General features: G+C 40.9%; 1 protein-coding gene across 3 annotated transcripts; it reads left to right on the top strand.

Annotated features, from left to right (window-relative positions):
• Positions 1-4522: 4522 nt before the first annotated feature.
• LOC122483828 (high affinity immunoglobulin epsilon receptor subunit beta-like) lies at positions 4523-13125 on the top strand. Of its 3 annotated transcripts, XM_043581241.1 has the most exons (7): positions 4523-4670; positions 6839-7365; positions 7808-7939; positions 8804-8860; positions 9776-9919; positions 11107-11208; positions 12464-13125. In XM_043581241.1, the coding sequence occupies exons 2-7, from the start codon at positions 7210-7212 to the stop codon at positions 12587-12589; spliced, it is 717 nt and encodes a 238-aa protein (XP_043437176.1). In that variant the 5' UTR covers positions 4523-4670; positions 6839-7209; the 3' UTR covers positions 12590-13125. The 3 variants fall into 3 exon arrangements, with proteins under 3 accessions (XP_043437176.1, XP_043437177.1, XP_043437175.1); XM_043581242.1 differs by lacking the exon at positions 4523-4670 and having other exon boundaries at positions 6412-7365; XM_043581240.1 differs by lacking the exons at positions 4523-4670; positions 6839-7365; positions 7808-7939 and having other exon boundaries at positions 8411-8860.

The following is a 13125-nucleotide window of genomic DNA, read 5'->3' as shown; positions in this document are numbered from 1 at the left end:
ACCACCTGTGTCTTTTAAGCGGCCACGCCCCTCCAGCCTGAGTGAAATGAGATTGGCGTCTACCTTGAGGTCTGAAGATGTATTGAAAACACGTGTGTTTCACATAGAACATGCTCCGTTAAGTTTTATTTTCAATTTTCTTCCACCGCCGCCACCCCCCCCCACCAACTTTTTCCCTTACGCCAACTTGATTCTCTAAACAATTTGAATCTCTGTCTGCCTCTGGATTTTGAAACTGATTAATCTCCTAAGATCTTTCATTCTTCCAAGAGTGTCTGTACAGGGCTCTAAACAGAGAATCTCAGACTGCAGCAATTTATTTTCTCTTCCCTTTGCTGCCAAGGAAAATTTTAGAATTAAAGGCATTTTTCAGAGCTTCTGCACAGGTGACTCTACTGACATCCAGTGGTGAGAAAGAGAAATGCTTTCCCTCCCCCCCCCTCCCCTAGCCCCCCAAATAAATAGAAAAGGCAAGCCAGGGTAATAATTCAGTGTCCATGGAGAATTTCCCTGCAGGCAGCTAATATGACAGTATAAAATCACACCTGCAAACTTTGTCTGCATATGTCATCAGTGAGAGGGGACAATGCATCTTTCGGAAATAATTTATTATTTGTATCTTCAAAAAGACACGAACCATTACTATAACAAGCTAGAATACCTATATTCTTATGAAATAAAGTAGGCTTTAATATGAGACATTATTAGAGAGAAAGAGGGATATTTTATCATGATAAAAGGGTCAACAGAGCAGGAAGAAACAAGGGTAAATGAAGGTGTAATTAACAGCAGAGACCCCCAAATATAGGAAGCCAAAACTGACAGAATTGAAAGAATTCAGCAACTGCAAGTGGGTTTCAATATTTTATTCTCAATCATTGATACGAAAGCTAGACAGAAAATCAAGAAGGAAATAAAAGACTTGAACACTATTAACCAACTTAACTTGATGCACATATATATATAAGATAAATCTTAATATAGGGGCATCTGGGTGGCTCAGTCGGTTAAGCATCTGACTTCGGTTCAGGTCGTGATCTCACAGTTCGTGGGTTCGAGCCCCGCATCAGGCTCTGTGCTGACAGCTCAGAGCCTGGAGCCTGCTTCAGATTCTGTGTCTCCCTCTCTCTCTGCCCCTCCCCTGCTCATGCTCTGTCTCTCTCCCAAAAATAAATAAATATTTTTAAAAATCTTAACATAATGTAATATATATTATTTGTAGTAATGCATTTGTTATACAACAATAGAAAACAAATATAGATCATATGCTAGAACTTAAGACAATAAATTTTATAAGATTGAAATAATATAAAGTTCTCTGAACAAAACAGAATTAAACAAGAAATCAATAGCAGAGAGACTTTGTGGAATCCCCATATAGCTGTAAATTTAAATCACTCATTTCTCAATTGACTATGGGTCAAAGAAATTAAAAAAAAAAAGAAATAGGAAAATATTTTAAATTGAATAAAAAAGAAAACATCAAATGTATGGGCGACAGCTAATCCTGGGCCTAGAGGAAAATTTATAGCTTTCAGTGCTTATATCAGAAGCAAAAATGTCCCAAATCCATAACCTTAAGCCCCCTCCCATGAAACAGGAAAAAGAGAGAGAAAACTAAATCCAAAGAAAGGAGAAATAAGGAAATAATTAAGGCTAGAGCACAGAAAAATAATGAAGGAAGACTAAGGAAAGCAAAGTTAGTCCTTTGAAAATGCCAGGAAAATTAACAAACTTCAGCTACACAGACCAAACAGAAAGGAGAGAGAAGACACACATCAAAATCAGTTATGGAAGAGGAGACCCATCACCAACTCTACAAAAATTAAAAGCATTATAAAGCCCTTATATATAATTCCGAACAATTTTATGCCAGCAACTTACACAAATAAATGAAACTGTAAGATAGACATAAATTACCAAAACTGATCCAAAAAGAATTAGAAATACATGAATGTATCTATAACAAGTGAAGAAATTGAAATAATATTCAAACACTTTGCCACCAAGAAAAGCTCAGACCCAAATAGCTTCACTGGAATATATCAGATACTTAAAGAAAAATGATAACAATCCATTATAAACTTCTTCACAAAAGAAAGGAGGTGGGGGGCGCCTGGGTGGCTCAGTCGGTTGAGCGTCCGACTTCGGCTCAGGTCATGATCTCACGGTTTGTGAGTTTGAGCCCCGCGTTGGGCTCTGTGCTGACAGCTCAGAGCCCGGAGCCTGCTTCAGATTCTGCCTCCCTCTCAGACTCTGCCCTTCTCCTGCTCACGCTCTGTCTCTCTCTGTCTCTCATTAATAAATAAACGTTTAAAAAAAATTAAAAAAAAAAAAAAGAATGAAAGGAGGGGACAGTCTCAGCTCATTCCATGAGCCAAAGCCAGACAAAGACATAAGAAAGGAAAGCTACAGAATAATGTGCCTCAAGACTGCCATTTTTTTTTCCATTCTCCTGAGGTCACAAGGGCAAAGTCAAATAAGATGCCCATTCTGGTGATACCTCTTTTATCACAGTGTCAGAAATAACCCAGGCAAGGGGCATCTCACCTGGGGGGCTTGTTTCATAGAGTCTTTGTAGAGCCATTCTGAAGCTGCCAGCTTTTGAGGTATTTCCATGGCTTCAGTAGGCGTTGACCATCACAAGGCAAAGGAAGGACAGTAGAGCATTTGCCCTCTTTTGAGTGTAAATGATGCACTGCTCCGTTAGTCCATTATACACTAAATTCTTAGGAGCCATTTTTATAGATGTAGACAATTGATCGGTGTGATTTGTCCCGGTTCCTTTGGCTGGCGCTCCTCCTACTGGCCAAAGAGGGAAAAGCTCACTCTTGGTCTTGTTAAGCAGGAACACTAAAAAGGAATGTTCAGCTGACTTGCCATTCTTTTGCAGTTCCTTACTCATCCTTTGCTAGATCCTCAGGTCAGGTTTCTATCATTTCCATATTATACCGGGAAGTTCTATTATCAGCAACTGATTTTAAAGCCTGTGCCACCTCAAACCGAAGGGGTTCAGTAACCACCTGGGCATTCCCTTTATCAAAACCACCCTTTTTACTTGTAAATAAATCCTTAGCAATATTTTTAGTTAAAGACGAATCTGGGTCTTCAATGCAATGTCACTTCTGATGCCCAATGTTCCAGTGGTAGTGGTTAGGGTTTAATTTCTTTTTATTTAAAAAAAAATTTTTTTTTACATTTATTTATTTTTGAGAAACAGTGAGACAAAGCGTGAGCAGGGGAAGGGCAGAGAGAGAAGGAGACACAGAATCTGAAGCAGGCTCCAGGCTCTGAGCAAGAGGTCAGCACAGAGCCTGATGCGGGGCTCGAAACCACGAACTGCGAGATCATGACCTGAGCCGAAGTCGGATGCTCAACCGACTGAGCCACACAGGCGCCCCAGGGTTTAATTTCTAAAGAAGACTCATAGGATCCAAATGGACTATGCATCCCACTTTAAGATCTATTTTGCAGGACTAGGACATGATATAGCAACAGTGTTAAACTAAAAATGTGCGTTCCAGCTAATGACTGCCTCATTGCAAAGGGTCCATAATGACGGGTTTGTGTTCCAATTGCCCTCCCTTTCCCCCTGTGATGCACGTTTGTTTTTGATAAGGAATCCCAACAGAAAACCTCAGGACCAGGACCAAATTGTATTGGTTTGGGGGCTTCTTATACCTGGCTTGTCACATGGGCATGTTATTGCAACCAGCCCCAATAACATACCATTCTGTGGTCTCGCTGAAGCCACGTACACATCACTAGTCACACTGTTATCAATAAATAATGCTGACAAGCTGGCACAAGCCACCCAGAAACTCCTCAGACCCCTGGTTACAGAGCAACACAATGAATCCACGTGTCCATGCCTTGACTAAGGGTCAGTGCCCCACAGGTACTCCGGAAAAACCTCTCAGGTCTGTTTCAGGCTTGCTGAAATTAACCCCAACAACACAGGCATGGGTTTGGACAGACTTGGTTTGACTAATTTACTCCTTGTGTGATCTTGGATCAATTCTCAGCTTCCTTTTTTTTTTTTTTTTAATTCTAATATATAGATAATAAGTAGATCCTTGTGTCTGTCATGTAAGGACTGGAAAAGAAATTCTGAGCACTATTCACTATACCTCGGATAAACGTTGGATCTATAGGTGTCACACTCAGATGTTTGAGATAAGGAAAAGGAAACATTTTAGCCTTTCAAAAGCATACTCTCAGCAAGGAGAAAAAGCATTTGGCAGAGAAGAGGCCAGGGTTTGAAGGCATCTTTTTTGGTAGGGGCGCCTTAAGAACGGAACTAGAATTAAACAGAACTATTAATATAAACGCGAATCAGGGAGTTTGGGTCTAAATAAAAGAATCAAGTGGAAACCGATACAGTGGAATATGCACCATCAGAAGAGTTCAGAAAGCTGTTATCTCTGTTTCTGAGCTGGTAGATTGTTCATTATCTTCTGATAATATTAAGGCTAGCTTATCTTTACCGCCCTTATATCTAACCTAAAGTTGGAAATAAAGAAGCCTAGAGTAACAATTCTACCATAACAATCCTTCTCCACAGAGGGCCAAGGGCAGGGGGCAACTCCATGAAAGATATGAAACACAAGGTTGCAAACCAGAACAGCTTGCTACTTAAAACCCACCGGCAGCCTGGGATAGACATCAAGGTAGGTGCAGCTCATTTTTGGTTGTATATATTCTGGCTGAATTTGGCAATGATTCCGGGCTTGAGTCTGGGCTGGGGATAGGCAAAATCCCTGGATTGGGAGCAGATCCAAGCTGGAAGAGTGAGGACCCAGGAAGGGGAGGAGACAGCAGAAAAGTCTTTCTCTGTCAGCTTGTTAGTGGCTCTGTGTCAGTATTTTCTCTTACTGTCATTTGTTTTACTAAGGATATATGCACAGACAATATGATTACAAATACGTTATCTATTGCCCAGGGTCAGCTTTTTGCTTCATTTGCTTCAATGTTATAAAATTAAAAAAAAAATTAATAAAACTTTGTAGGCAGAGTTGGAGCCTCAGCCCTGAGCCGGCCAGCTCATTTTCCTTCCTTCTGAACTCAGAGACAATCGTTATTTTTCCCTTCCCATCCATGTAAGACTTTTACCACATGTAGGTATATGCATGTTCATACACATGAGAGGACAAGGTTTTATTTACTTTTTTTAACGTTTATTTATTTTTGAGACAGAGAGAGATGGAGCATGAACCGGGGAGGGTCAGAGAGAGGGAGACACAGAATCTGAAACAGGCTCCAGGCTCGGAGCTGCCAGCACAGAGCCCAATGTCGGGCTCAAACTCACGGACCGCGAGATCGTGACCTGAGCTGAAGTCGGACGCCCAACCGACTGAGCCACCCAGGCGCCCCTTACAATTAGAGTTTTGAAAAATAAGATTATCTTCTTCATCAGAGGCTGAATATGACTTTTTTTTTTTTTAACTCTTGAGATACACAGAAAGGTTTACACGGAGGCAAGTGTGTGATAGAAGTAATTCAGGAAGCTTTTAGAGCAACATGCACCACCCTTAATTTCTGTCCGTCCTTTGCATTGGAATTCATAATTTACCCATTAAACTGTTACTTGTTTCTGTTTTACAAGGTCAGCAATAGATTCCAATCTTCCTTTCATTGTTTACCATTAATTCATTTAAAAAGTAAAGGATGTTCTTCCGTTAGATGCCGAGCGATGTTCTAGATGCTAAAGAAACAGAGATCAAGAAAACTTGATATACTAGGATGTCAGCCAGAAAATGAAACATTTTGCTACTACCTTTTATATTTCACTTGAAATATTCTGCAGTTGATTTCATCGTTAGAAGAGAGGTGTTTCACTGAGGGTGTCATAACCTGATAATCCAGGTATTTCTAATGACAATGTAAATAGAAAAAACCTTTTGGCATGGAATTTAGGATGTGTAACACTTGCTCTTATCCTTATCCCACAAAAGGGAATTTATGAATATGAATGTTAAAGGGATACTTATTCACAGTAACAAAAATAGGTCACTTGAAACATATACGGCATCTAGGGGCACCTGGGTGGCTCAGTCGGTTAAGCATCCGACTTTGCCCCAGGTCATGATCCCATGGTTCGTGGGTTCGAGCCCTGCTTCGGGCTCGTGCTGACAGCTCAGAGCCTGGAGCCTGCTTTGAATTCTGTGTCTCCCTGTCTCTCTGCCCCTTCCTGGCTTGTGTTCTCTCTCTCTCAAAAATAAATAAATACAATTTAAAAATATACATATATGGCATCTTGAAAATGCTTAATAGATCATACCATTATTCTTTTTTAAAATATTGTGCAAACAGAAAAGTGATAATTAACAGACACTTGGATAGATTTTTAATATATAATGTGAAGTGTAAAACATTTAGAGACAAGGGTGCACGTAAACCATAATTAAACTCTCAAAAACCATTTATGTGTATCAGCAAAGACTTGGAATGAAGGCAAATATTGCTAGTTGTGTGTGGTTAATGTACCTTTATGTGAACTTTTCTGTTTTTTCAAAATCTTATAATGCAACCATTATGTTAAATACAGAAAAATAGTATGGCTTTCTGAAGAAAACAAGTAATGTAGGCTCAGAGGAAAAGGCCAATCGAGTGAGATCCATTCTGTTCTATTCTAAAAATCCATCATATGGAAATTTTAGGCAATGATACAGAGAATTCATAGGAAAGCTTAAATTGCTCTATTCTGAGGAGAAAAGAAACGAACTGGAAACGTGCATCACGTTGCAGATTATTAAATAACTTCGATGAATTGTCTCAGTTACATGACGTGAGAAAATCCTTATGAGGTCACAGAAACGTTGCTATTCCTAAATCACAGCTGAAGAAATAGAAACTCGGAGAATGTACCTGAATTGTCCAAAGCCACCGAGCAAATAACAGGAAGTCGCGATTCACGCAAGGGTGTGCCTGACCTTAAGGTATGCATTCTTCCAGTCCAATCCACAGCTCTTTTTTGTAGATATGTGAGAAACAACGGAGGCGTCCGCTCTACAGTGGTGAACATCTTGGGTTTCTAGAAAGTGTAAGGAAGCTGTCCAAGCCCCCGTGGTACTATTTTCCCATCCCTGCCTATCTCCCACTGCTGTGCTCCAGAATTCCATATTCCATTGATTCCATCCTGGAGGGCTGCAGACCCCCCCCCCCCCCCCCCCCCCCGCATCCAGGCGTCAAGTACAGGTCTCTTACAGAATGAGTGATGTCGTTGCTACTGAGGGGACTGCTGAGGGCATTTCAACAAATGAAATTCAAAGTGCGCAGGTGGGACGAGCAGACGCACCTGATTTAGCTCAACGTCTACACAGCAAGCTGCGTGATTTCCTTAAAAAGAATCTGCAATCCCTGGGTGTAAGTTACCTTTAGCCCTGTAGACGTTAGGGGGTGAGTATGGAAAATTAAATGGTCTACAACTTTATTGGGGGTGAATTATTTTATGCCAGCTCATAAGACTGGGTAAAAAGTGGGTAAGAAAATATATCTGGGAGTACACTTAGGTCAGATGTTTTGCTTTGAAGGTGTTTCAGGCTCCCAGAGTTCAAATGGGATGTTTGTGCCCAAATATAATATCCCCATGACGTAATATCCATCCACAGGGCCAGGGAAACCAACACCATTTTTTTTGTTTTTGTTTTTTTTTTGGATTTCACTCTTCCGAGGATTATTTTTAAGACCCAGTGAAGGTGGAAAAGATAAAATGCGATTCGTATGTGGCCTTGAGATCGAGGGAGAAAAGTCTGTAATGTAGAGAGTTTTTCCACTTCCCCCCTGTATTCTATTTTTGTTCCTCCAGGTAGCTCAGATAATGATTGGCCTGAAATGTTTCTTATTTGGGATCATTGAGATTTTTCTTTACTGGCACTCTGACTTAAGGAATCTTTTATTCTGCTTTTATATTGGTTACCCGTTCTGGGCTGCAGCATCTGTGAGTATATCTGTTTGAACTACTTTGGGAATCAAAGAAGTTATTTAGAACTTGTAAATAAAGGAAAAAATATATGTAACTAGTTTATCCTCTCTTTTTGTAGACAATAGCTGAGACTCCTTTTTAGACTCTGTTAGAGGCACTGTGCCAAGTAGATAGGGAATTTGTTAGGAGAGAAAGTGACAAAGCAGCCTCAGGACCAATTGTAAGTGGAGAAAAAAAAAATGCTCCTGAGTCCCAAGCTCCCTCCTTTGAAGGGAGAGATCATTCCTACTTGAGAGGATCCAGGTGTACTTTAGATAGCAAATGAGGGGCACCTGGGTGGCTCAGCCGATCATGACCGGCTCAGGTCATGATCTCACGGTTTGTGAGTTCGAGCCCTGCGCTGGGCTCTGTGCTGACTGCTCAGAGCCTGGAGCCTGCTTCGGATTCTGTGTCTCCTCCTCTCTCTGCCCATCCCCTGCTCATGCTCTGTCTCTCTCTGTCTCTTAATAATAAATAAACGTTTAAAAAAAATTAAAGAAAGCAAATGAACTTTCAGGTTGGAATAAATTTGGATAGGTCAGGATGGGGGTCGGATGGGGGTGTGTAGGGCAGAATCATCCATCCTGTCCAACTCTATCACGGTCAATGGCATCTACCTTGAGTTCTTGCCTCACTTTCTCTCCACATCAATATTCTTCCATCCACAGGCCCCAAATGGACACACATTCAACTTGGTTCGATTCAATGCATTGTTCTTTAGGATTATTCTTTTGGACTGGGAGAGATGTGGGGTTAAGGTTAAGTCATCCAAGGTGGAGGTGGGTGATGTGGATAGGGAAGCATTCTCCCCCGTTAATGTCTTTCCTGTCTTATGAACAGTTCATCATGTCTGGATCTTTGACCATCTCATGTACAAGAAAACAAACAAAATTTCTGGTGAGTGTCAGTTTCCCTTTTGCTCCTTTAATGAGTTAACAAGAACAGTTGACTCTGACTCTCTACAGGAGGCCAAACCAAAACAAGATTTGGATATTCCAGTCTATTTCGTTGACTTGCAACTTTTTCTTCAATGATCTATTTCATTGGCTTGCAACTTTTTCTTCAATCATCTGTTAATTCTTTAGAAAATGAGACATACACTTAGCTTTTTTAAGAGAAGAAATTATCCAGGGGTGCCTGGGTGGCTTAGTTGGCTAAGCGTCTGACTCTTGACATCAGCTCAGGTCATGATCTCATGGTTTATGCATTCAAACCCTGTGTCAGGCTCTGTGTTGACAGTGCAGAGCCTGCTTGGGATTCATTCTCTCTCTCTCTCTCTCTCTCTCTCTCTTCCTCCCTCCCTCCCCCACTTGCTTTCTATCTCTCTCTCAAAATAAATAAAAATTAAAATTAAAAAAAGAGGAGAAAGTATCCAACTGTCTGAATTTTAGCTTAGTAAGAAGCAAAAGAAGGGGGTCTTTACAGATAGATCCTTGTTTCAATGGTTGAAGAGATGCATTTTGGAAGGCTAAGATGGAGAGGGGTGCATGTTTGTGTTTGTATCAGGGAGCTTCTAGTTCAGGGTGGACATATTGAAAATCACTCCTACCAGTGATGTCAGAACAAACAGAACCCCCATAATGTTGGCTCCATGGGCTTTCATTTCCGGAGGATCACTTCTTCCCTTCTCTCCCATGATGTAGAGTGGCTTGCCAGAAAACTGCTTCAGTAAAACAGGAAATTGAATTCCTCATGAAGGATCCCTTACCTTAGCCCGTGGAGCCAGGGCGTGCCTCCAGGGTACTGCAGAAGATGTGTCTGGAAATGCAAAGGGCCCTGAGTATTTCCATTAAAGGCTTTATTCTCTTCCAGATCGAAGTCAGTATTGGAGCTAACATTATCAGCACACTACTTTCAAGCACTGGGATAATTCTTCTCTCCGTGAATTTAGTTGACATAGTCTTACTTGAATGCTGGGAGTTACCGGCGTGTTCGTTGGTTAAATCTTTTATAACTGTAAGTACTAATTTGTTGGACGGTGTCTTCACACATGATGTTTGTTTTCAGTTACCTCGGCCCTCAGCGACTAAAAGCCTATGATGAAGTTTCTAAACGTTGAAAAGTGATAGGAAAACAAATAAATATAAACATGACATTTGTTTTTAAAAAAAGTGAAACAACCTGATTTCAGAATTGCAGAATTATGTGTGTGCATTTCTGTGTGTCATTTTAAGAACACGTATTCTTATTATTCCAGATTTTCTCTGATGAACATGGGCTGTTCTAAAAAAAAAATGATAAAAAGACTGCTCACAGATCAGTGTGCCCAGAGAGGAGGGACCTGATCTGGAACATTGAGGACTGGCCTATGGATTTCTGGTAGTGACAATGATACAAAATTTGGGAGCTGGTCTGAGTCATTTTAATGTTAATTTAAAAGATCAATGGAGGGGCGCCTGGGTGGCTCAGTCAGTTGAGCATCTGACTCTTGATTTCAGCTCAGGTCATGATCCCAGGCTCATGGGATCGAGCCCTGCATTGGGCTCTGCACTGAGTGTGGAGCCTGCTTGGGAGTCTCTCTTTCTCTCTCTCTCTCTCTCTCTCTCTCTCTCTTCCTCTGCCTCTCTCCCCATGCTCTCTCTCTATCTCTCTAAAATAAAAAAATTAAAAAATAAATAAAAAAATAAAAGACCAATGGAATGTTAGTAAATCCATCCTTTCTGTGAGTAAAGTTGAGTCACATGATGTGTGTATGTGTATGAACGTGTGTGTGTGTGTGTGTGAGAGAGAGAGAGAGAGAGAGGGAGAGAGAGAGAGAGAGGGAGAGAGAGAGAGAGAGGGAGAGAGAGAGAGAAAAGTCCTGGTGTATTCAGTGTTTGACCAATGCGTGTGAAAAAATGGCTGAAATAGGAGTAACTAACTCTAGAATGTTAAGGGAGTTCTTTTGCAGAGCTCTGCCATTTAGAATTCCTATAACTCATATTTGTTTCTGTAGGAGTTTATTTATGGTTGCTCGCTGAGGCAAGGTTTGTGTCAGATCCAATATTGTGTCTCAATGGAATGGGCATATCTTAGATAGGAAGTGCATTGTCCTCAAAATATCCACTAACCCTGGCCCCTTGCCCCCCCGGACAACCAGGATGAGCACATTGCAGACTAAAGCTGGTTGGGGAAATCTTAATTCTTGCCCTTCTCTTCTGTAGAATATTGTGATCCTTCAAATGATACTGACTTGTGTGCAGATTTTTATTTCGTTCTCACTCTGTGGGCTCACTTATACCGTGGATGGCAAGGAGATCGGCTGGGTGAGTAGGCTTTTTTATTGAGAAGGTGAGGAAGCATTTAAAGCATCACAAAGAATCAGATGTGTTAATAGTTAACTTCAATCTCTGGTTGTATAGAGAATTGGCAAAAACAACAACAACAGCAAACACCCCCCAAAAACCCTCTTAATGGCAAGATGGGAGATGGGAGGTTAGAGAACAACAGTTACATGTTACATTCACCAGCCACTCCCATTTTCGAAATATTCCTTTGTACAGATACTTCATTCATAGTCAGTTTCCCTCATTCACTCACACATGTATTTCTTACTCATCCATCTAAAATATACTGAACATGTATTACATTTACTGTGTTGGGAGATGGGGAAAGAGTGGCTTTTCCCGTATCTTTAACAAGTGGATGTCATAATAGATCGAATAAATACTGAAGGAAAAAAGTAGCAGCCAAGTGAGAGATACAATAGCTCTAGGAACACGTAAGTGTGATTTCGATATTAATTCCATACCTCATAATTTTTCATGGAATCCCATCAGTCATACACACCCCAACACGTCAATGTGCTCACACACACAGACGTATTCATACGTGTATATGTAGTCTCCCACATCACCACATGTGAGTTCATCCATATTGATTCTGCAAAGCCCTCGTAAATGGTTGGCCTTTGCTACATGCAAAATGTATCCTACTGATATTTCTGTTTCCACGTCCCTAGGACAAAAGTCAGGGGGACATATCTCATTGTGTCCACAGATAGCATTTTATTATTTTTTATGGAATGACTGTCTCTCTTGCTACTACTCAAATCCCTGTAGATGCTGGCGTGGACTGTTGGCTACATAAATACCTGACAAGATCACCGAAAAAAAAATGTATTTTACGGTGGTTCCAGACATGGCTAGAATTGCCCTATTTCTGCCTAGGCTGTTGTGAAAACATTGGCCGGCCAGGGTGTTTCAGCTTTGGCATTGTAGACATTTTGGAATGAATAATTACGTGTTGAGGGGTGGGGGGGCGGGTAGGAGGAGGGGGCATGATCTGTTTAGCAGCATCCCTGGCCTCTATCTGCTCGATGTCAAAAATTCCTCCCACCCCCAATTTTGGCAACCAAAATGTCTTCAGACATTGCTAAATATCCCCTGGAGGGTAAAGGTACCACCAGTTGAGGATCAGTGGGCTATACAGAGCACTGCAGCAAAAAACTTACAAGATCAAATAAAAATCACTGCAAATCTGGTTGAAGTAATTGTCGATGTTGTGATGTCCTATTTCTAGGCTTCTGCACTAAGTTGCTTGATCAGATCACATTCTGAAGATCCTTATCAAGACTTACTAACACAACCTGAAACTTACGAAGATTTAGTGCTTCAAGACATAGACCAGGTTCACTCTCATCCATGAGACACCATCGAAACATTTTTTACCACACCAGGGCATCTTGGATCCATGATGGCAACCAAAGACAGATCTGATAGGAATCTTCTACAAATCCCCTGCTCCCCATGTCTTTTATTATGCACTTTCACATACACAGACACAATTAACACGGATATGTGCTTAATTTCACAGGTGACCAGCAAATACTAATGTTAGCATTCCGTGGCCTATTAGACCTCTTTTCATTGGGACAGTATTACCATTTTTGAGCCAATTTCAGTTCTTAGGCCTCAGAGAGGAATTTGTTGTTACCCACTTACTCCTTCCTAGAAACTGTACTTCCCTCTGGGTTGACAGTTTATTCAAATGAAAAATCTTTGTGCAAATAGTTTGGGTGAGTAGTGGCATACCATCTGACACTGGGTCCAATCTAAGTTTCTTTGACTGTTGAATGTACTAGGTCTCCCTTGCTTGTGTCAAGGTGAACTTGACAAAATGTAATGCAATACAAAATGCACACTCTAATGTATGACACATAGTAAAAATCTAATGCAACCTCA

Source organism: Prionailurus bengalensis, chromosome D1 (assembly GCF_016509475.1).
Source record: "Prionailurus bengalensis isolate Pbe53 chromosome D1, Fcat_Pben_1.1_paternal_pri, whole genome shotgun sequence".
In the NCBI taxonomy this organism is placed as follows: domain Eukaryota; kingdom Metazoa; phylum Chordata; class Mammalia; order Carnivora; family Felidae; genus Prionailurus; species Prionailurus bengalensis.
Note: the sequence above shows the minus strand (reverse complement) of the source record. Positions and strands in the feature narration are given on the sequence as shown.

What these genes read in the sequence shown, in the direction of transcription:
- LOC122483828 (XM_043581240.1), top strand. Translation starts at nt 8,507, where the DNA reads ATGGGGGTCGGATGGGGGTGTGTAGGGCAGAATCATCCATCCTGTCCA. An exon ending in GAAAACAAACAAAATTTCTG is followed by an intron (nt 8,861 to 9,775) that starts GTGAGTGTCAGT and finishes ATTCTCTTCCAG; the next exon opens with ATCGAAGTCAGTATTGGAGC. An exon ending in ATGGCAAGGAGATCGGCTGG is followed by an intron (nt 11,209 to 12,463) that starts GTGAGTAGGCTT and finishes TCCTATTTCTAG; the next exon opens with GCTTCTGCACTAAGTTGCTT.